This window comes from Pholcus phalangioides, unplaced genomic scaffold (assembly GCF_987345545.1).
Source record: "Pholcus phalangioides strain wild (caught in Gottingen) unplaced genomic scaffold, Ppha-v1.0 ptg000003l_1, whole genome shotgun sequence".
Lineage (NCBI taxonomy): Eukaryota > Metazoa > Arthropoda > Arachnida > Araneae > Pholcidae > Pholcus > Pholcus phalangioides.
The window spans coordinates 15,319,549-15,341,991 of record NW_028301596.1 but is presented as its reverse complement, the minus strand read 5'-3'; the positions used below and the strand labels follow the sequence as shown (position 1 = coordinate 15,341,991).

At 36.8% G+C, this 22,443-nt stretch overlaps 1 protein-coding gene across 3 annotated transcripts in view; it reads left to right on the top strand.

Annotated features, from left to right (window-relative positions):
- The window catches only part of LOC149088158 (agrin-like), a 147,598-nt gene that overhangs the window by 62,490 nt on the left and 62,665 nt on the right, over positions 1 to 22,443 (top strand). For all 3 annotated transcript variants that reach the window (XM_089245035.1, XM_089245026.1, XM_089245044.1), the window contains exons 5-13: positions 264 to 479; positions 600 to 815; positions 11,154 to 11,366; positions 12,954 to 13,048; positions 14,800 to 14,914; positions 17,423 to 17,641; positions 20,139 to 20,372; positions 21,454 to 21,606; positions 21,762 to 21,854. In XM_089245035.1, coding sequence (XP_089101161.1) covers positions 264 to 479; positions 600 to 815; positions 11,154 to 11,366; positions 12,954 to 13,048; positions 14,800 to 14,914; positions 17,423 to 17,641; positions 20,139 to 20,372; positions 21,454 to 21,606; positions 21,762 to 21,854 — 1,554 coding nt within the window. The remainder of the gene's footprint in view (positions 1 to 263; positions 480 to 599; positions 816 to 11,153; positions 11,367 to 12,953; positions 13,049 to 14,799; positions 14,915 to 17,422; positions 17,642 to 20,138; positions 20,373 to 21,453; positions 21,607 to 21,761; positions 21,855 to 22,443) is intronic.

Here is a 22,443-nt window from a genome sequence, read left to right as displayed (position 1 = left end):
TTTGGTGGCATCCAGTATTTTTGTAAAAAAAAGGAAAGCATAGGTATTTATCGTGTTGTGTGCATTGATACTTTTCTAATGGAGCAATTTTGGTTGGTCGTTCCGGAGGTCGTACATCCCGACTTTAAAAGATTCTTTTATCCAATTTTCAGCGTTATTTGACAAAACTGATTGGATTCTGAGACTGATGATTGAAATGAAACTCCCTATTTACACTGGAGATCAGAATATTACAGCGTATACGTAATTTCTATGATTTATAGACCCATGTGAAGGTGTCGAATGCCAATCATTCCAAGTTTGCCAACTAGACGATGCTCGAAATCCAATATGCCGCTGTAACACCACTTGCTCTCCGGATTTCAAACCAGTATGTGGTTCAGATGGGAAGACGTACACCAATGAATGCACGTTGCGTGTTGAAGGATGCAGGTCCAGAAAAAACATACGAATAATATACACCGGAGAATGCGGCTCAGGTGATTGGGCATTAAATGAAAAAAAAAAAAGTCAAAATTCTTGAATGAAATACGTAGTTTTATATTACACAGTTTCAATGTCTGATACCGCGTTTTCAATAATGTTTCTCGTGTATATAGGATCAAATCCGTGCAACAATCTCCAATGCGGACCGAACCAAGATTGTGTTATCGACAGGAACGGCACTGCGATTTGCCAGTGCGTGGGTCATTGCGAACCCGTCATGAGACCAATATGCGGTTCAGATGGAGAAACTTATGACAATGAATGCGAATTACTCCGACAGACCTGCCAGCAGAGAAGGGCCGTGTCCGTTGAGTATCGGGGACAATGTGGTAAGTTTCATTCCACTCATTCCAGGTCACTATCACCAATATATCCTTAAAAACCTTCACCATTGCGAACAGCGAACTTGAAAAAGTGCAAATTTTCAGTCATTAAATTTCACTCTCAATTTGAAGCATAGATTGTCGCACTTAAAATTCACATATCCCACACTCAGACTCTTAGGTACATATGCATACTTACATATAACAATACCAACATAGGAATTTACGGCAGGGAAATTCAAAAAAGGCATTTTTACAAAAAAAAAAGATTTAAAATATGCAAAAAAAAGGAAGAAAAAAAATTTCATTTTGAATGAACATTGTGCATGGTACTTAGCTCTGGTGAATAAAGATATTCCCAAAGACAAAGTTCCCAAAGTGTGAGTCGCGACCCACACTTTGGGAACCATTGTTCAAATGGAATCAGGAGTGATCTCAAATTATTGTCGTCAGGTGGCGTTTTAACCGAATTCGACTGTATTAGTAGCCATACAAGATATGCGTTATATGAAATTGAATTTCAGATTCAGGTCCAGCCGATTTTCATGGTTAAGAAATGAAACTCCCCACACTTTCAGATTTCAGAGAAAATTTCCTCTTTCCTCTAGACTGCACCATCCTTATTATTAAATTATCAAAATTTATCAGATTGTATTAAGTTATGACGTTAACTGGTACGAAAGCATACAACTCTTCTCCCCTTTTAAATACTATATATTTCAATATACGTTCAATGCAGTAGTTATAACGTTATAATATAACGTCAATATAATGACGCACCCACTTCCGAAGAACTTTCTATTCTGAAATTGCATACGGAATTTTATCAACAGAAATCAAGTATCGCATTATGCATAAAATATATAAACTTTCTGCATATAAATTTAATTCAAAATAATGAAATAAAAATTTCATGAGAAAAATCTCGGATACAAATTTATTCCAGAAGAAGATGCAAACGAAATTATGACGATATCAAAATCGTAATTAAATTTCACGTCAACGAAAATTACATTTATTTATTTTGTTTATATAATAAAACTTCTTCATACAAGCCCATGTTAATACATATATAATACCAATAAGAAAGAGATATAAAAAAAAATATAATTAATTCTCAAGATTTCGTACGAATCTACAAGAAATTAATTTCAATTCATATCTCAGACTTATTTCTTCCCCCCTCCAAAAAAATAATAAATAAATTTTAAATTTATGCTATAAATTTTTTACTTCCTAAAATAATGAAAATTCAAGAGAAAGCCCTCATAGAAATGACGTGGATTTCCAATGAGAAGACGTCAAAATTGTTCCCTAATTATATTTCTCTCTCTAACATGGAGAAACGAAAATTTAAACATTCATGTACTTCTAATAAGAGAGGGGAAATATATTTTATTTATATGTATATTTTTTTTTACCCTTCAATTCTCCATGCATATATATATATATATATTTTTTATCATTCAACTACTAATTTTCTTCTCATGAATTTTTGTTATTTCCCTTGAGCTAATTAATTTGTATCTACCGCTTGAGTATTAGAGAACTCCGGGGTCGTAATCAGCGACACATACGGACCCTGAAGCTAAAGTCGCTTTAGAAAATTCTCGAGGAAACAAAAAATAGTGGAAGATTGTTATGAATATTTTTAATTATTTTATTCGGAAAGACTTAGAAACGAGAGGCTTGATAGCGGAGAAAAAAATATATATGTATGTATATCTACATACACACACACAACAAGAAACCAGAACTAATGAGTAATTCATGATTTCTGTTTCAAATCAGTAGATTGCTTTCTTGCCTAGAGGGTGATGAAAGAACCGAGAGACGACATTTTCTTTTTTACATTTTATTTCTTTAGCTAATAAAATTTACGTTCCAAAAAACAAAAAAGAAAGAAAATAAAACTGCATTTTTAAGTAAAAATATTTGAGAAGGGAGTGAATTTTTCCTGTATATATTCTCGCTATGGAAAACGCCTTTAAAATTTTTTTTTGTATTTGTTCTTTGTGTAGAGCGTTATTCGGATTATAACCCGTGATTTTTTTCTGTGAAAATAATATGAAAATGAAATTAAAAAATGGTGGACTTGCAAATTGTTTTTAATGCTGAAATTTCTTAAGGTCACGGAGCTTCTCGTATATTTTATGCAGAGAGTAAACGGGACAAGAAGCGAATTTATCATGGCCTTGGTTCTCTTCCATTCTGATACATTGATGGATGATTTTATACTTAAAGCATACATGCTCAACCAGCGATCCGTGTGGGCTAATTGCTTCCCTCGAAGTCATATCATGTTGCCAGTGACCCCAAACCTAATTGTTTTCAAAAATGAACTATGTGACACATTACCATATCGCATATCAGGCCGGCCAGCCGTGCAGTTCCACATCACTTAAGCTGAAGCGGTACACTTCCAGACAACTTAAGTCACCCACGGAACATTTCGAGTTCACACCTACGGCACCGTTTGAGAACATTGAAGTAACCGGCGAGCATATGCAGATCACGTAACTAACCCGCGATGCATTTACAGATCCTTGAAGTGATGCGTGGTGCAGTTCCACATAAATTATATGAACCGCAGAACTTTTCCAAATCTCTGAAATATCGCACGATGCGGTGCCACATCAAGGGACTCACGGTGAATTTTCAGATGACTAGAGTGATGTCCGGAACTTTTCTGTACCACTTAAATGACTCAGGCCATTGTTCCAGATCACTAAGTCACTCACGACATATTTCCAGACCGCCCGATAGGATCACCGCGCATTTCCAGACTAATGCCTTGGTCCATGGTGCAGTTCTAAATCCCTTAGGTGACCGACGGCACATTCTCAGATAACTTGGGTAAACCACGGCATATTCTGAGATAACTTGGGTAAATCGCGGCACATTCGTTATAACTTCAGGGAACCGAAGCAAATCTCCAGATCACTAAAGTGATAAACAGTACATTTCTAGATCGCTATAGCAATCTGCGTTACATTTCCATGTCATTTAAGTGGGGTGCACGACACAGTTACAGACGATTCAAGCGGACCGTGGCACATTTCCATACTACTGAAGGGAACCGTAATGCTATTCCAGATTACTCAAGCAAACCCGCGGAACATTTCTATGTCATTTAGGTGACCTGTGGCAGTGCTGTTCCAGGTCACTCAAGTAACCCTCGACACGCTCTCAAACAAATGAAGTGGTCCACACTCTCTGAGAAGTTGATCGCTATTGATGTAGAGCGTTATTCGGATTTTTAACATGTCATTCTCTTTGCAAAAATATGAAAATAAAATAAAAAGCTGCCGGTGACTTGCAAATTGTTTTTATCCAGAAATTTCTTGAAGGCTTTGATGTTATGGTGGGGGAACTTCTCGTATATTTATGCAAAGAGTAGACGAGCCGAGAAACCCATTTCCCATGGTCTGGCTTCCTTCCCTTCCCCATTCTGTTACATTGATGGATGCTTTCTTCATGAAAAATGTATTTTTATTTTGTGTATTTTATTACCTTTCTTTGTGGTGGTGGCAATTTTTATTATCATTTTTTTTTATATTTATGCACATTTTGATTCACTTCGTTGAATAGTTTCAGCTTTTGAATGTAAGAGTTACGTATAGCGAGGACACAAAAGAGAGAAAGGGTTTACGTATCTCTTGAGGCGGTTTTATAGTGACATACTTATCACTACTTCTTTCTAGCATGAAACGATGCAATAACAGTGATAAAAAAAAACCCCATTTTTATGGTTTTATTTACAGTATTTTTCAGTCTTTCCTCCTATATTTTCATACTGAAAGATCAGCTTTTATGTTGGAGTCCCTTGTCGGTGCGATAAACCTCTGCAGTGATGGTGTTATCGATGTATTTTCGAGAATTATGAGGCAATTAATATTGATTAATATTTCCTCTATTAGTTATGGACAGTTGTCACGTAGGTTTTGAAAATTATGGAATCGTAAGGTACCGATACCGAGCGTGTAATGTTATTTCTTGTTTTGGTCACTATGGAGCTATCATAGACGTATATATGGACGGGAGAGGGGGCGATGTTCAGAAAACCTAAGTCACTCGTCAATGAGAATTCTCAAATAGTTGATCCTAGTTGCATCCGGAATGATATCACTATTCAACGTGTAAGTGAAACGTGGGCTATTCGAACCAAAATGAGCGACCATGCACTTGTCAATGCCAGAGGTCATGCTCCAATCGCTACCCCATGCTGCAATCATACTAAAGTTCGTCTATAGCTTTTCTCTTTTGCTTTGATTTCCGAAAACCCCCATAAGCCTCACGTCATCTTCGAATTCGCTCATAATCCGATCGATACACTGATCGAGTTTATCGATAAAAAGTGAGAAAAACAATGGAACCAAGGACACTTCGTTGAGGGACTCCACTTTTAACACCTGCCGAATCTGAAAATTCTCCATTTACCTTAACCCGCTTATCTCGCAACCACGATTCTATCCAGTTCAATAAGTTGCCTTCGATCCCAATCTCATGTGAATACTTGAAGAGTTTACCATGTTGGACCCCTATCGAATGCCCTCTGGAAATCGAAATAAAATACGTCGATTTTTTTATCATTTGCCACAAAGCCTTAGTCACGTGTTCATAGAAGCAAAAGAGATTAGTTGTTTCGTGGATATATAGGATATATACATTTGTCAGAAACTGCAAATTAAAGAAAAATGTAAATGCTTGTAAATTTTTGTAAAAATAAATTTAAGTTCATCTTTGAATAGCATACAAATAGTAAGCACATCTTTTGAAAAGTACTTCCTATATCTGGCAATTACAGTATCAAGATAAAGTATGTATTCGAGTGAATTTTACCTATAGGCTTATTAGTTGCTTTTTTAAGTTTTGAATAAGATCTTGTACGTGGAAGACAGATGGCACCACCGACACAACATGAAACAAACACAACCCTCACAACATGAATGCGTTGGAGACAACACATTAACGTTGGAGTGAGATTGACAATGCCCATTTAATTAATGGACGTCCAAGGTCGGCAACTGCCAGCAATTTTTTTCCTTTCAAAAATTGTCTTAGAACCTGACCGGTATTTCGAAGCTTAACCCTTAAATGGTAGAAAAAAGATTTCCGAATATTGATATACTTTTTCATAGTTGATGACATGTATTGAAATCCGGAAAAATCATTTACAAAAGTCTATTTCGAATTGTACTGTTTATACAGGGCCTTATTGAAGACGTGGAAAGCCTCAAAAATCTTACATAAAATAAATGTATTGAAGTCATATCACTTTGCAAATATATAACTACATTCTCTGTCATTCAATACTATAGTAAGGAAAAAAGTTCGGGTTGCAAACTTCAAGGTAAAAGAGAAACGGAAACAAACATTTGAACAAATTAGCGAAATCACAGTGATACATGCCTTGCAACAAACCTGCGACTTAGAATTCCTGTGACTTGGATTTATATATTTCTGACATGACACGAGTGCATTTTTCCATTACCAAAATTCAAAACATCTGTAAAATGTCGACATGCTGATTTTTTTTTTATTCTCGATTTGAGACGATATCACGATATCCGGAAAAACAAAGGAAGAATACCCTGAAAATATCCAAGGAGCTACACCAAGTCAAGTGGATTGCCTGTCAATGCCCTGCTTTAATTAGGACATCTACGAATAAATTGAAAAGACTGTACAATGGAGAGAATATGATCCCATTTTGTGTTTTAAGGTGATTCTGAATTTTGATCTTCAAATTGGCTGCAGTAGTGATCGTTTGAAGAACCGTTTGCATTATGCATTTAACCCTTTAAATTGTTTTTGAAATTTTCCTGTTCCGCATTATAACTGCCACATTGGAAATCACTAAACCTTCTACAAAGTGCCACGTATTAACAAAAGTTGTTTCCCCGATTGTGAGCTAATAAATGTTTTAACTATCGTTTGAACAACTGTCGTTTAATGTTATTTATGCTGTACGCAATTATTCTATAGCAGCTCGAAGGGAAAAGAAAAACATCGTCTCTCTCACTTCTTCTGGTTATCAGTCTTTGAATAAAAGTAGACTCCGCCCACTAGCATTTGATTGACAGTTTGTGGTGGGACACAACATGTTATTAAGAAAAGAAAACATCAAACGATAGGGGGTTAGTGTTGCCGATTTTGAGAGACTTTTTAGAACCCGAGATGCCTCGGGAACGCTAGATTAATGATTCAACTAAATTCAGACCGATCGCACTAAATTTTCATACTCTTACCACTCTGTTGACAGTTTATATCACTTTTTTGATGAACACGGGGGAGCTTTCTAATTAGGGTGACCATATTTCCTCGAGAGAAATACGGGAAATTGGGATTCCAAATACGGGAAAATACGGGACATCGCCAATTATCGCCAAAAATGGCGCCAAATCCGAACAAAGTGGCTAAATATTGTTGAAATTACCAAAAAATACCAATGGTGGGAAATGAACTGAAAATTGCAGTGGATTAAAATGAATTCCACGAAAAACAAAACGTTCTCCAAGACAAATGTGGGAGATTTATATTCTCATTTATAGTTGTAATTATCGCAATATAATTTACGAGTTGAAAAATAATTTCAATCTTTGACTTCAATAAATAATAAAAATTCAAGTAGACTTCGTGTAAAATACGGGGAAAACCGGGGCACTTTTGCCATAAAGCCGGGGCGTCCAAAAATACAGAAAATACCGGGACTGTCCCGGGAAATACGGGACATGGTCACCCTATTTCTAATGGAAATAAAAATAAGTACAATAAAACTGTCGCATAATTACGAATATTTAATTTGCGCAAACCCATAAAATTTCGTGAAAATTTATCTTTTCATTTTGAGAAAATGAACATTATGTCGAACTATCAAAATAATGAAAAATATTGGGGAAAAAAATTAGGATTTCTGCACCATTTACTGTATTTTCAATATATACCTCTGGTATTATAACTATAAAATTCTATAAATTCAAAACGTAAGAACCACGTTCTTTTTTTCCAGAGACACGCATAAGCGCTTGCTAGTGGGGAGACGCATAGAAAGAAAAACCTGAAGACTAAAGGTTTATTTTATTTTGAAAAAAAAATATAATCCATAAAACACAGACGCATTCCATGTCACTCCATTATCGTAAATTTTGTTACTCGAAGGTAGGGAATCCACGAATCTCTGTGACTATTTACTTCTCTGACATTTATGGGTTGTGACGCCGCGTATGTGATCTTTTCATTCTTTTATTTTTGTTTCATTCCCTAGACAGGGAAGCAAATATCAAAAATCTCAGACTATTTGCTGTCATCTTCGACTCTTTCTTCTGTCTTGCCGCTACTGTCTCTCGTTAGACTGCGGTTGGCATTTGAACAGAGAAACTGAAATATGACGCAAATGAATTTTTTTTTTGTTTTCTCCTCAGGTATATTTCAGACCTATTTCCGATAATCTAATTCCACTTGACTTGGTGTAGCTCCATGGACATTTTTGGGATATTCTTCTCCCTTGTTTTTTCCGGATATCGTGATACGTCTCAAATCGAGTATAAAAACAAACTCAGCATGTCGACATTTTGCAGATGTTTTGAATTTTGGAAATGGAAAAATGTACTGATATATGTCATGTCAGAAATATATAAATCCAAAAGTCACAGGAATTCAATTACCGTCTTTACTACTTCTTTCTGGAGTAATATTTTCAGAAATGTGAAAATATAATGTGTCCACATTTTTTTATTTATTTTTACTTTTTATAGACCAGAGGTGCGCAACCTTTCCAGTCCGTGGGCCAGACTTGCGTGCGGTATTTCTGCTGCTCGCGGGGCCAGAAGCTTGTATATGAAGAGTGAACATACACTGGTGAAATAAATGAAGAGAATTTGCATATTTTATCGAACTTCATGAAAAGAACTGAACTGAATGTAAAACCACTGCTTCTAGACAAAAATGCAAATCTTATACGTCAAATACGTAAGAGTGCACGTGTGTATAGGCGGAGCCAGTAGAGAAACAGGCTTTATAAGCGCGCGTAAGTTAAGACGCATTTCGTTCGCTAGCACACCTCGGCGAATTTCTTGAGGTTATTTTGCAGCAATCGGTTAATTTCAAATTGTAACAGTAAAAATGAGTAACCACCAACGTTTAGATGATGGAATGAGGTGGCGAATTGTGGGAGGGGGGGGGGTAGAAGCAGGCAAATCTCAAGTCCAGAGTTGTATAGAGTTCAATTTAACGCCCAGCGTCGTGTGTAACTTATGGAAACAGTTCCAGGATACCGGATCCATCGAGACAATGCCTGGGCAAAGCCGTCCAAGAGCCACGATAGCCAGAGAAGATCGCCATTTGTCAAGTATAGCGAGGCGTAACAGGAGTGCTACAGCTTCTCAGCTCTCTCGTGACTTGTATGCAGCCACAGGAACCCATGTATCAAGGGTGGCTGTTTCCAAAAGACTTCATGAGAGAGGGCAAGAAGACCTGCTGTTTGCGTCCCGCTCACTTCTACGGACAGGAGAACCCGTTTATCATGGTGCAGAGAGCATAGAGATTGGAGTATGGATCAATGGGCGACTGTTCTCTTCCCTGATGAGTCCCAGTTCAGTCTAAGACCGATTCTCGCCGTACGTTCATATGGAGAGAATCAGGGGCCCGCTACCTACCCTCCAATGTCCGCGAAATCGATCATTATGGTGGAGGAGGTTTAATGGTCTGGGCAGGCATCATGCTGGATGGCCGCACACCTCTCCATGTCTTTGAAAGAGGCAATGTGATTGGTGTGAGGTATAGGAATGAGGTCTTGGAGCCCTATGTTCGCCTTTTCAGGGGTGCAGTTGGCCTTGAGTTCATTTTAATGGACGATAACGCGAGGCCACATAGAGCTCTTCTGCTCGACGATTTTCTAGAGAGTGAGGATATTCGCCGGATGTATTGGCCAGCCAGATAGATCTCCAGACCTTTACCCTATAGAGCATGTCTGGAACGCTCTGGGGAGGGCAATTGCAACCCCCCCCCCCCGGGAACCATCCAGGGAATGAAAACAGCGTTGCTGAACGAGTGGGACCAATTGCCACAGGAAATTATAAACTGCCTTATTTCAAGTATGAAATCACGCTGCGAGACCTGTATATCTGTAAGAGGGGACCATATCCCCCTATTAACTCATCTATTAATCCATTTTTTTGATTATTCTGCAACCGCTGTTTCATACCTTCCGACTCCAACGAGTGTTACGCACGATTATGCGTGTGTATTACAATTATTGAATGGTTATTTGTTTTGTATTGTATCAATGTATGTACATATCAAATTTCATTAAAATCGGTACAGTAGTACTAGAGATAATCGACCAAGTCTGCAAATTCTCTTAATTTATTACACCAGTGTATATTATATGGTAAAGCGTACTTTATATGGGATATTTCCATAATTTTGGTCCGTTTTCCTCGTATTTTCAACAAAGTTTGGTTGAATTTTTTAAATCAGTAATTAAGGTTATATCTCCATGAATTATAACTTTTTCTTATGATAATTGTGGCTCTGTTATCTTGATTGTGTGTGTATATGTATATATATATATATATACACACACACGCACAATCAAGATTATATATATATATATATATATATATATATATATAATCATGTATCAAAGCGTAATTTGTCACAAAAACATATATGTTTGATAAATATCTGAGATGAATGTATATATATATATATATACATATATACATATACATATATACAGATATTTATCAAACATATATGTTTTTGTGACAAATTACACTTTGACACTTTAGTACCCAAAGCGGTATCTTCAACTGCTTTGGCATACCCATCTTTTTTCTGTGAATGACAGCAACTTTAGTGATAGTTGAAAAATTTACTTGCCTTTGACAATATTTTTTGACTGGGACAACCAGGGCCGCAACTAGATGTTTGGTCAGCCGAGGCAAGCACGCATTTTGGCGCCCCCTCATAATGGTGAAGGGGAGGTTAAAGAGTGGAATTTGTGCCGACCTCTAGTCCGGCGCCTGGGGCACCAGTTCTGCCTGCACCTCTCTAGTTGCGGCCCTGATGACAACTTTACTTGTCTTGACAATTTTTTTCGGTTGTAGATGACAACTTTACTTGCCTCGACAACATTACTGGCGATATCCCATATTTTTGTAAAAGAAATATGGCCAGTGCAGTTATTTAAAAATCGTATTGTGTTTATTAATACCTTTCTACCGGAACAACTTTCGCGGACAGGATGGAACCCCGTGGCGGCCCGCATTTGGCCCGCGGAAAAGAGGGTTTGCACCAGTGTTTTTTTTAGACTTCTTAATTCAATTTTTATTTGTATAGGTGTTCGTGGACTCTGCTTCAGCTTCCATTGCTCACATAAAGCAATATGTGTTGTGAAGAAAGACCAGCCAGCATGTGAATGCCCTCTATGTACCGAAGAGTACGAACCAGTCTGCGGTACAGATGGTATTTCATACACCAATCATTGCAAATTGAGGCGTGACGCGTGCGAACAAAAGTCGGAGATAGCTGTCGCTTATAGTGGATTGTGTAGTAAGTTACTTATAATTCTCTGAATTTCCCCTTAATTTTTTAAACAATTATGAAATATACAGGGTGATTCAGAACTCACGGGCGAAACTTTGACGAATGATAGAATACACATGAAAAGTCGTTTTAGTCGCTTAATTCACGGTAGTTACTCAAGCTATGACCAGCGAGACGGCGCTGTCGTTGGACGAATGTATTGAAAAAGTAATGGGAAGATTAACATTCAATCTATGCATGGTGCAGCGGGAATGCTATGTGAGCGCTGACTACGAGAACGTGCTTTCCGAGAGTATAAGTGTTAGACCAGCAAACCTTTGAGTAATTGCACATGTGTCTGTGCAAAAACGGGCTCCTTTGTCATTGGCATGCAGGGCACAGGGCGTGCCAGGAGTACAGGGTGACAAAAAAAGCGGTTTCACAAAAATACCGATGGAATTACTCAAAATTTATTTTTCATATTCACACACGTGTAGCTGTAAAAGCCCTCTCCTCCCGGTGCAGTCTTGAAGCTTCCATAGCATTCTCGTCCACAGTGTCACACATAAATGCTTGTGCACCATTTCTTCAATCCAGAAACCAGCAACTCTTTCTGCTCGAGTGGTAAGATGCTCATCTATCGTCGTGAAGTTTGCCGCCACGCTGTCAGGTTCACCCCCAGGGAAGTATATAGATAAGATATTTACCCCCTAACGAGCTTGATACAATCACTGATAGATGATGACTTCATTTCAAGCCCAAGTTATCAATGGGCGTAAATTGCAATGTAGTGATAGGGCCAGAGTTGGTGTTTGTCAGCCATATTTTTCGCTGCCACTCTTTCCACAATCTGCGATAGGAATGGCAATGAATCTGACTTGAAAAATTTTTACAGCGAGAATAGTCCTGAAGCCCTAACAACGGCCCTGGCAGCGAATTTACTAACTATAAATTCATAGAAGGAGGAAATTTAGATTCTCCTGATTAGTCTCAATGAGTGACAAAAATTGCAATGTCATCATTGGTGGTGGTGGATAGGTTCACATACATGTGGATAGAGAATGACGATTTTTTTTTTCCATTTTGCGCTTATAATTATTCTCACTTTACTCTCGCAGTATTTTGCAGGCATTTTCTTTTTAATGAATTCCGTCTTTTAGCTAAATAAAGAAATGAAAATGCCTGCAATCGCACCGCAAAGTGAAAATAGTAATGGGTAAAATGGGGAAAAAGCCACCGTTTTCTCTCTCTCTCTGTCTACCTTCTTGAAGTTTGCGAAAACGACCGCCAGAAATGGCGTATCGCTCCCCACCGTCACTCATTGCGACCAATCAAGAAACCCTTAAATCCTCCACATTCGTACCATTGCTAGGTATGTTAATATGCATCCCTTGCATGCTACGAAGAAATTACGATAAGTGGCAAACCAACGCTTCCTGCGTTCAATGATAGCGCCGTCTTGCTGGTCGTCGCTTGCGTAGCGACCATGGGTACGACGGAAATTGCTGTTTACATGTGCTCTATATGACTTCTGAAACAATTTTCCCCATGAGTTCTGTAAAATGATAAACGCTGATCTTAGCCTTATTTATATAACGATTCGTTTTTCTACAGGTGGATGCAAAAATAAGAAATGTGAATACTATGCCGTATGCCAAAGCGATGGTAATGGGAAAGGGAGTTGCGTATGTCCTCAGTCGTGTATAAAGGTAAGAAAACAAAACGTTATTGATCTATTTTCAAAAAAAAATTCAGTATTAAATATTCTATGTTCAACAAATTCAAATGTTGAATTGCTGTTTGAATTCGATTCGAAAATATAAAAAATGAAGTCTATATATTGGTGGTCATTACAGTATTACGTAAGCACCGGTAATTGGGAGACGATCTATGATATTCAAAAGTATGTGCGTAAATGGGAAGGACTTATTCCTGATGGTAATTGCGATCATGTAGAACAGGCCTCAGAATATCACTTGGCCTGAAGTGGCTACATGATGATGTTAAGTTTCACAGACATTGGTTGTAGCAGAAGTTTTTAACCCGTGGGTTGCGTCAAAATTGAGTGGCAGGGGCTTCCGAGATGGGGGAGTGCAAATCCACGCAAATCCAGGAATTTTTGAGCTATCTTCACGATTTAAATTGATTCGTAGAGGTATTGTAGACGAGCCGTAAAAATCCACTTTTAGCGAGGGATTTTTAAGCTACTACTTAAAAATTTGTTTTAATAATTAACATACAAATATAAAAATTTGTCACAGTATTCCCTGAAGTATTCTAAGAAAAGTCGGAAAATACCTGCATCGGCGTTCCATTGTATGTTCAGATAACGCAGGGTAAATTCAGAAAAGGGTCAAGATGAACCCAACGGTGCTTCTGGTGTTAAATGAATCTTGTTTTCATTCATTCATTTATTTCATTTTTTGGGTGAAAATTAATGAAAATCAGTTACAAAACCGTCTTTCGATAAGCAAAATTGAACATTAACACATTTAAATGACTTCCCATTGAACATTGGAAATAATTGAAAAGAACAGCCTTAAAATTATAATTGAATTTAAAGTTACATTTTTTTCCAGCTGAAAAAAATCTATCATTTACTAGGACTACGAACAGGTGATTATGCATAAACATCGGGAAATGTGATAATACCCTCGTTTCACATATACAGTATAAGCTATATGGTGATTTCAATACGAATTCATCATGTTTTCCGGTGTTTACGCATAATCGCCAGAATCAGACGTACCGGACATTACGCATAATCGTCAATTCGGAATTATTTCATTCCAGAATTATAAATTATTTTTGATAAACTGTGTGGCATTCATACTTTCGAAAAGACAAATCGGGACACCACCCTCTTGTTGACAAGAGGGAGGGAATGTCAAAAATGTCTAAAATTCTGCTTCGTATTACTTGAACGGCCCGTTATATAATGATCGATACTTTCTTCCGAACATAGATGTTGTAATATTTGCATTTCGGTATTCAAATAGAAAATTTACTGAACACAAATACGCATAAAATTTTATTTCATATATTTGGAAGTCTATAAATATGGTACGAGTATTGTAGAGTATAATATATACAATATACAAATAATAAAATTTTTATGTCTGTGATACAGACAACATGAAAATCTCTAATATTATCCAAAAGTCACGTTCCAATTGCTATGGCTCGTCATTATTTGATGTGAAAAACGTTTTACTACCTCTTAAGTGAATAAACTAACAATGGTGATTATTGGTTCATCTTTTCTAGAAGTTCTCTCCCGCTATTTCTTTGAACAATAACTCAGACTCGAGTAAACTGCATAGGGGCAGGTGAACCAAACTGAATAGCGAAATATGTCGGAAGAGTTATTCAATTATTGTCTCATCTAATTGTTTTCGAAACTATTTGTTCTTTTTTTTATTGTAACTACTATTAGTTTATGTTTGACTTTTGAATTAAGGTGAACGCAAAAGTATGCGGTACCGATAAAGTGACTTATGACAATGAATGCGAAATGCGGGTGGCAGCTTGTAAGAAAGCTCAGAACGTGATGGTCGTTTCCAAAGGACCGTGCGGTGAGTAAATTTGTTAGTAAAAAGTACAATGATTGTTCAACGTGCGATTTAAATGCACCATATATGAGGTTTGGATTTGAAGCCCCCCGAAGCAATTTCAACGAATTTAAGGTTTATGTTGATCAAATATTTAAATTTATTAAGCATAACGTTCCAGTGATTGAAAATCGGAACTTGGGAAATTAATTTTTTGGGAAGGGGTAATTAACTTCTCTTCTAACTTTGCATTCTCTTGAATGCGTCAAAATAGGGGTTAACTAGCAGTTTCTGGGAAACTGATTTTGAGAAATGAGTGTTTGATCCTGAAATATATTTTATTACTGAGAATAGACTGAAGTAATTATTTGAGAAATTAACATTTCTTCGTCAAAGGTGAAAAAAAAAATTATCTTTTTTCAATTTTCTTTTCTAGAAAATAGAGAGCAATCGAACTCAGGCGTTGCAAATCCAATGCAATCGAAAATAATATTGCAACAAATACAAAATCTCGGTTCGAACATACAGTCAACGGCATATTATTTATTTGAGGCAGACACTCTTCCACTAAACTATTTTCCATGTGATTTCCATGTACTCCCATCCTATACAGTGCATGTAAACCTGTCACTGAATAGAGAGAGGGAAGAGAGAGAAAAAAAGCATAACGTATGTTTGCGAAAACGTCATCTATACGTCATTTTCCATAGTTTAAGAAAGAAAGGGGAAAAAATTGTAACGAATATCATACACACACACATCAGAGGATGGGATTTGCAGTCTACTATGCTCATCACCTATAGATGATCACAGATCTTTCCAGCGTTAAAGCCTTGCTCAATCTAGGATTCCTACTTGAGAAGGGCCTGAATTCCATATTGGCAAATAGGGTTGTTTGACAAGGACCCGATAATATAAATAGCACATATTGAATGAAGAGAGGGAAAAATCGATGTATGAAAAAGAAAAAAGAAACATCTATCATAATTTTCCGAAAGAAACATTGCATTATTATAAACAAAAAAAACATGACATTGATAAATATTCAGAAATGTTCAGAATATTCAGAAATATGCAGAAATTCACCGCAACCGTTTAACATTTCTTGCTAAAATCTGAAATCGATCAGTTTGATGACGAATGTCTCGGTTTGCCAGTTTTTGAGATAATCTTTTGCTTTTCCCTTAAAGTTGTACATGTGAACAGTATATACAGTGGTACTGCATCAGTAGAAGGGACTGTCTGAGGTATAAAATAATTTCATTTTATACCTCAAAATGATATTTTCAAACACTTAAAAGAAAACTTTTCTAGAAATTACAATAATAATAAATTAAATTTAAATTCACTTCAAGTAAACGTTAAAACGGCGTTCCTGTTGAAATTTATCGGGAGGAAATGAACACCATGCATGCATGCATGCATGCAAATGTAACCTGGATAAGAAGAAGAAACCGTATGCAAATCTCCGTCACAATGAATAAAAGGCGCGGACGCCAGCCCTGTAAAATTATTCCAGCATACAACCGTTCTAACAGTTGTAACGTACGGGATAACTTCACAGGGGTGGCGTCTACGCTTTTTATTCACTGTGACTCAGATTTGCATACGGTTTTTTCTTCTTCCCCAGGTTACATGTGCATGCATGGTGTTCTTTTTCTCCCGATAAATTTCAACAGAAATGTCGTTTTAACGTTTGCGGAGCGGCCGTTTCGAAACATGCTAGCGCGTTTGTGTTCCAAATTAGACCATGCATTTTCTTTGATGATAATTGTTTGTATTGGTGTGTACTATCACTTCAAAAAGTGTTTCCAATCTTTTCTGAATCACGCTATGTATGATCGTAATTTCTGAGGATTTTTTGCTAGGTCATAATTCTTTAGGATATTCCTACTGGTCTGATTATGATGTCACTCTCCGTTATCCATAAGTAGATTTTTAACAGCTGTCTGATGCGAAGATGAATTTAGAAAAGAGAAAAAATCAACTGCATTTACGAGGAATCGAACCCACGTATTTTCGCTTATCGAGTGAGGGCCTAGACCACTAGGTTACAAAGGTAACGAATCTCAAACTTCCCTTACAGCTCGTCTGCACTGAACAGGGCCATCCATGGACTGTCGGACCAAACTCAGGTCCAAGCTCACAATTGGTGACACTGCCACCAGATGTCGACTTATCCGAAGATGATGCCACGATCTCGTTCAGTGCACACGAGCTCTAAGGAAAGAATAAGATTTGTTGCCTTTATAGACTAGGGAGATGACCCGGCAAGTGAGAGTACGTGGGTTCGATTCCCTGCAAGGTCAGTTGAATTTTCTTACTTTCTTAAATTTAATTTTCCACCAGCCAGCTATTAAAAACCTTCGTATTTAATTCGCATAATTCTGAGGCTTTTTGACCACGTTAAAAATGTATGAAATCCCTTTGGGGTGAAGCGTAGCGAAAGCGTATTGACTCAATGCTGTACAAAAAGGAAATTGCTTATTACAAAAAGCAGTAATGAAATTAAATTATGTTTCTATTTTCTAGATCTGTGTAGAAATGTCCGTTGCAAATACGGTGCCAGATGCGAAGAAGGCCGTTGCATCTGCCCAACAAAGTGTCCTAAATTGCAAGAGCCCGTCTGTGCGAATGACGGTATAACCTACGCTACAGAGTGCGAGATGCGCCAAGCGGCCTGCAAAAACGGTCAAGAGCTCAACATGCTTTTCTACGGGGAATGCGATGATGTCGGCGGATCTGAACAAGGTCAGAGGTTATTATTTATGATTTCTACGTGCTATACGTGATTCAAAATATATAATTTTTTTGTTCATTACAAACTATGTCTTCAATACACGTGATGATATAGAAGACATTAAAAGAAATTGAATAGAGCAATATCTAATGGATTCGATCGGAATAGTTTCCAAAATTCTATGAAGATCACATTAGATGTTAGAAGAAAAATAATAATTTCATACTCGTGCAATTGTAGCGATTTAATAAATCATTTCTGAAGATTTTTGAAAATCGTAGGAAAAAACAAAAAAAAACTGCATGTAACATGGATCATATGTGGAAATGAAATAAAATAATGAAAGAAGTACTTTTTTGACACACGGGTTTGAATTTCCACTCTCACTCTTTATCCGGAAGTATGCCGGGGTACAGGCTCTTGGATATTCTTCGATATCCATCACTTTGCTATGGCAGTCACGTATGACAATCGTGCTGCCGCCGGTTGTCCGCTTGCATTACCAAGAGTATAAGCCATTCATTCCATGAGCGTGGTAGTGCATTTCGTGACTCCATGAAAATGGGAGGTAAAAGCATTTACGAAGTTACGATTATGAATGAAGTCGTCGTCGTCGTCGTCGTCATTCGTTTCCGAACATTCTCTCTTCTTTCTTTTTTTTCCGGAGGAATCTCAAGGGAGAATCATATCGAAATTTAGTCGGAATTGAATTAAAGCCTTCCATTTTTTTATATTCATTCCTATCGTTCTTTTCCTTTCATTCTCTTCTGGAAAAGAAATGATTTGCTAAATTTAATGCAATCCATCGTATTTGGTGAGTTCTATTTAAGTGCATTTTGTAGATGGAAGTTGCATTGCCCGAATTAAATAATTTACTGCAGATAATGATAACTCGGGCTCGGATTTTTATAATGTGTCATTTTTTTCTTTCATGACAAGTCATATTTAAAGCATTTTCGAGCAATCAGTTATATTTTAGGAATTTTCATATCATAGGAATGATAATAATTTTCTGTCATTTTTGAAATTTTAAATTTAAAATTTTATTAACACATCAAGACAAATACAGAACACAAATACACAAACACATATTACATTCCAATATTAACCCAAGGGATCGTACGATCCGTCCAGGGTTCTTTAACCACTTTTTATCACTAAAAAGTAGGGTAAACCCTGACACCTTTCTTTCCGTCTTTCAAACCGAGCACAACTGAGTTCTATCACCATCTATGAGCGATTTACTACCTAGTGAGTGGTGCCGGAAGTGTAACTGTTTGATTACCAAACGATCTGAATGCGTATCTAGTGGTGTTTGATTTTCGGATGCTACTGCACCTCGTCCATAGTCCTCTGAGGAACCTCTAACGAATTGGTATATGTTGGAATGTGGGTGTACATATAGTGAACCGTCCGTGAGTTTGTTTCTGTGTAATGCTTGTTATGTGTAGTGCCACCATCTGCAATCACTTTTTTAAACTATGAGTTTTTTCTCAACTCATGGAACGTGAAGTATAATGATAGAATAATTCTAACGTTGTAGACCTGCTGCTTTATGTGGCGAGACTTTTTAAAGGGAAGATCGGCTAGCATTCGCGCCTTGAAGTTGGGAACCACAGAAAACCAACTTCAGCCGACCACCACTGAGGTGACGGTGGGGTTCGAAGTACCTTGGTACCTACAGATCAAATAACAAGAAGCCTTTTGATGGACTCACATCGCGAGAACCCAGGTTCGTACCCCCACTGACAGCTTAGTGGTGATGGTCGACTGAAGGTTTTCGAACTTCATGGCGGACAAATGCGAGCCGGTCTACAATTCGAAAAGTTACTCCACAGAGAGCAATCCAGGATAAAAATATTTAAAATTCTTGAGCAATAAAATTTTTAAATTAAATAAATAAATAAAAATAGTCTTCCGAGTTGTTTACTGCTGAAATCAGAAGTCAGATGCTAGCACTACATAAAACGCATAACATGCATTCCACAGAAACAAACTTCACGTTGGGTGAACAGCACATACACGAATATTTTCACAGTATTGAAAAATTGAAGAAAAATGGAAAAGAATAGCAAACACTGACGCACGCTTCTTTCCCTTATTTGTGCTGTTCTTTCCCAACTTTCTTTCCAGTTTTGAATTGTGATATTTCTGCGAACATCTCACTTAGAAACGCGCAAGTTCTTTTGATGGCTACAGGTTAAACAGGGCAGCAAATTTGTAGTTGGGTTTTCGAGGAAAAAGCGCCCATGTAAAAAGATAACTTTAATGTTTCAATAACGTTACAACCCATTGCAACTGCAACAGGAACTACATAGCTGAAGTCTATACGGTATTCGGATACTTTTTACAACTGAAAGAATGCCTCTAGGATCGGTAAATCTTCACCAGTAAAATGCGGCAGCGGGTAATTAAGTAATCACCCTGCATGTTTTACTTATATTAATTACTGCTTCCTACATAGAATAAGACATTATCATATATGAGCGGTTTTTTTTTATTCTTTAGATGTTGGATCAGGTTTCGAAGCAGATTGCGATTCAAAAACTTGTAAATACGGTGGTGAATGCGGTTATGACGATGACGGACTCCCAGTTTGCATATGCAATTTGCAATGTCCAGCTTTGTTGGATCCAGTTTGTGCTTCGGACGGACATCTCTATGATAACAGCTGCAGAATCAAAGAAGAATCATGCAGAAAACAGAAGAGTTTGATGCCTGTGCATATTGAGATGTGCGAAGGTACCGTGTGTGTGTGTGCATTTATAGAATTACAAAATATTTACAAGTACTTCGGAATATTCATATGGAAAGAAAACAGGTTTTATGATGGCATGACATTTTCTAACATTGATTGCTATTATGATAGGCGATAGTTAAAAATACGCATAAAAGTTTCACATTTATTAGCAAAAATAAAAAGACAAGTTAAAAAAATTATGCATTCATTCACAAGAAAAAGATAAAAAGTCATTCGCAAAGAAATAAAAAGTAAAATAAACTTTGCATATTCATCTGCAAAACATTTCTCAAATCAAAAATTTTGCATTCATTTCTGAAAACAAAAAGAAATCGGAATAAAAAATAATTTTCAAATCAAAAAATCTCGCATTCATCAGCAATTTTGTATTCATCAGTGAAAATATAATTCTAATAAAAAAATTCTGCATTCAGTTGCAAATTATTTTTCTAAAAGACTCGCTTTCATCCAAAAGAATAGTTCTTAAATAAAAAAAAAATCATTCATTCCATAAAAAGTGATCGAAAGTTATGCATTCATTCGCAAAAATTTTTTCAATGCAAAAAGTTTGCATTCATTCGCAAAAATAATGTCATCAAAAATTTTGCGTTTCCACAAAAAATCAAATAAATAAAAAATCTCCGCATTCATCCGCAATGCAATTTCGAATTTAAAAAAAAAAACTTTGCATCTATTGACAAAAAATGTTTCTCAAATCAGAAAGAAGAACGGCGTTTATCGAAAAAAATATTTTTAAATAAGAACATTTCCATTAAATTTTGCATTGATTGAGAAAAAATGAATTAAACTAACGTTATAGCTCAATTACGAGGCCAAGAGTTTAAGTACTGAACTTAGTTCAAAGTTCTAGAATTCAAGTTCCCAGCAAAATTACTACCTATTAGGTTTCTGAAAAAGTGTAAATTTTAAAGATTTCGCGAAAAAGGAATAAAAATCAAAATTTTCGCATTTATTCATCAAAAATAGCCAATTTCACATTTTCTTCTTATCTATTTCGTAAATACGTAAATTAAGAAATATCCCTAGTGATAATACACAACCAGATATAATTTTTTCGTACAGAATTCCGTGAAGTGCCATGTGACGGTGAAATTCCTCTTGTCGATCCTTCAACCGGTAAAGAGTATTTCTGCGGGGAAGGTTTGGGATCAACGCTTTGCCCTCCGGGAAGTTATTGCCATAAATCATCCGCTTTCGCCAAATGTTGCAGCGAAGGTAACTATATATAAATTATTCACTACGGACAATATGTTTCAAATATGTATTCATCAATCATATGCTGAACGTTTGGGAATATTTTTCTGTATGGACTGGGGAGCGATAATTTTCGGCGCATTGACACTGTTTAAAATTACATATTTTTCGTACAGTCATTCTCATAAGGACATGTGCGGAATCGACATTCGGCTGTTGTATGGACGGGAAGACAACCGCCCAAGGGCCAAATTACGCTGGTTGTCCAAGTAAGAGTTCCCGATTCTTTTTTACTTATTTTATATCGCATCCTCTTGTATAGGCCCAAGGGCCAACAATATTGTATAAATAAATAAATATTTTCTAACAGAAGTACTCATTTTAATGGATTTTAACCTCTTTTGATACCCATGATTTGTTCTTTTTTACTGATGAATTGTACAGTTAGTGGTCAAGAACTATATCTCGAACTTGATCCTCCAATGACAAGAGTGAACCGACGATGAATTTGCAGGCTTTTTTCGCAAACGTGTTTTCCATTTTCCCCCCAACCTACCAGATCAATCGCCAGTGAACGGAGTCAATTTTTGTTCAAAGATTGATAACAGAAGTAGAGAGACGGAGTTTTGTTTCTTCTCTTTGTTGTAGTAGTTGTAGCGTACAGTACAGAAAAAGTCTTAGTATTTATGTTCCTCAATTGTTTTGCTTTTTTAGTCTCGGCAATGGGGTTAACGAACTATCACATGCAAAAAATCGAGGAAGATATTCTTCTTGAAGTAAGGTGTGGCTCTTAACAGAGGGTTTAATGATTTGCTCTGTATAAGTTATTACACGGATCTGTGAAATTTAAAAAAAAAC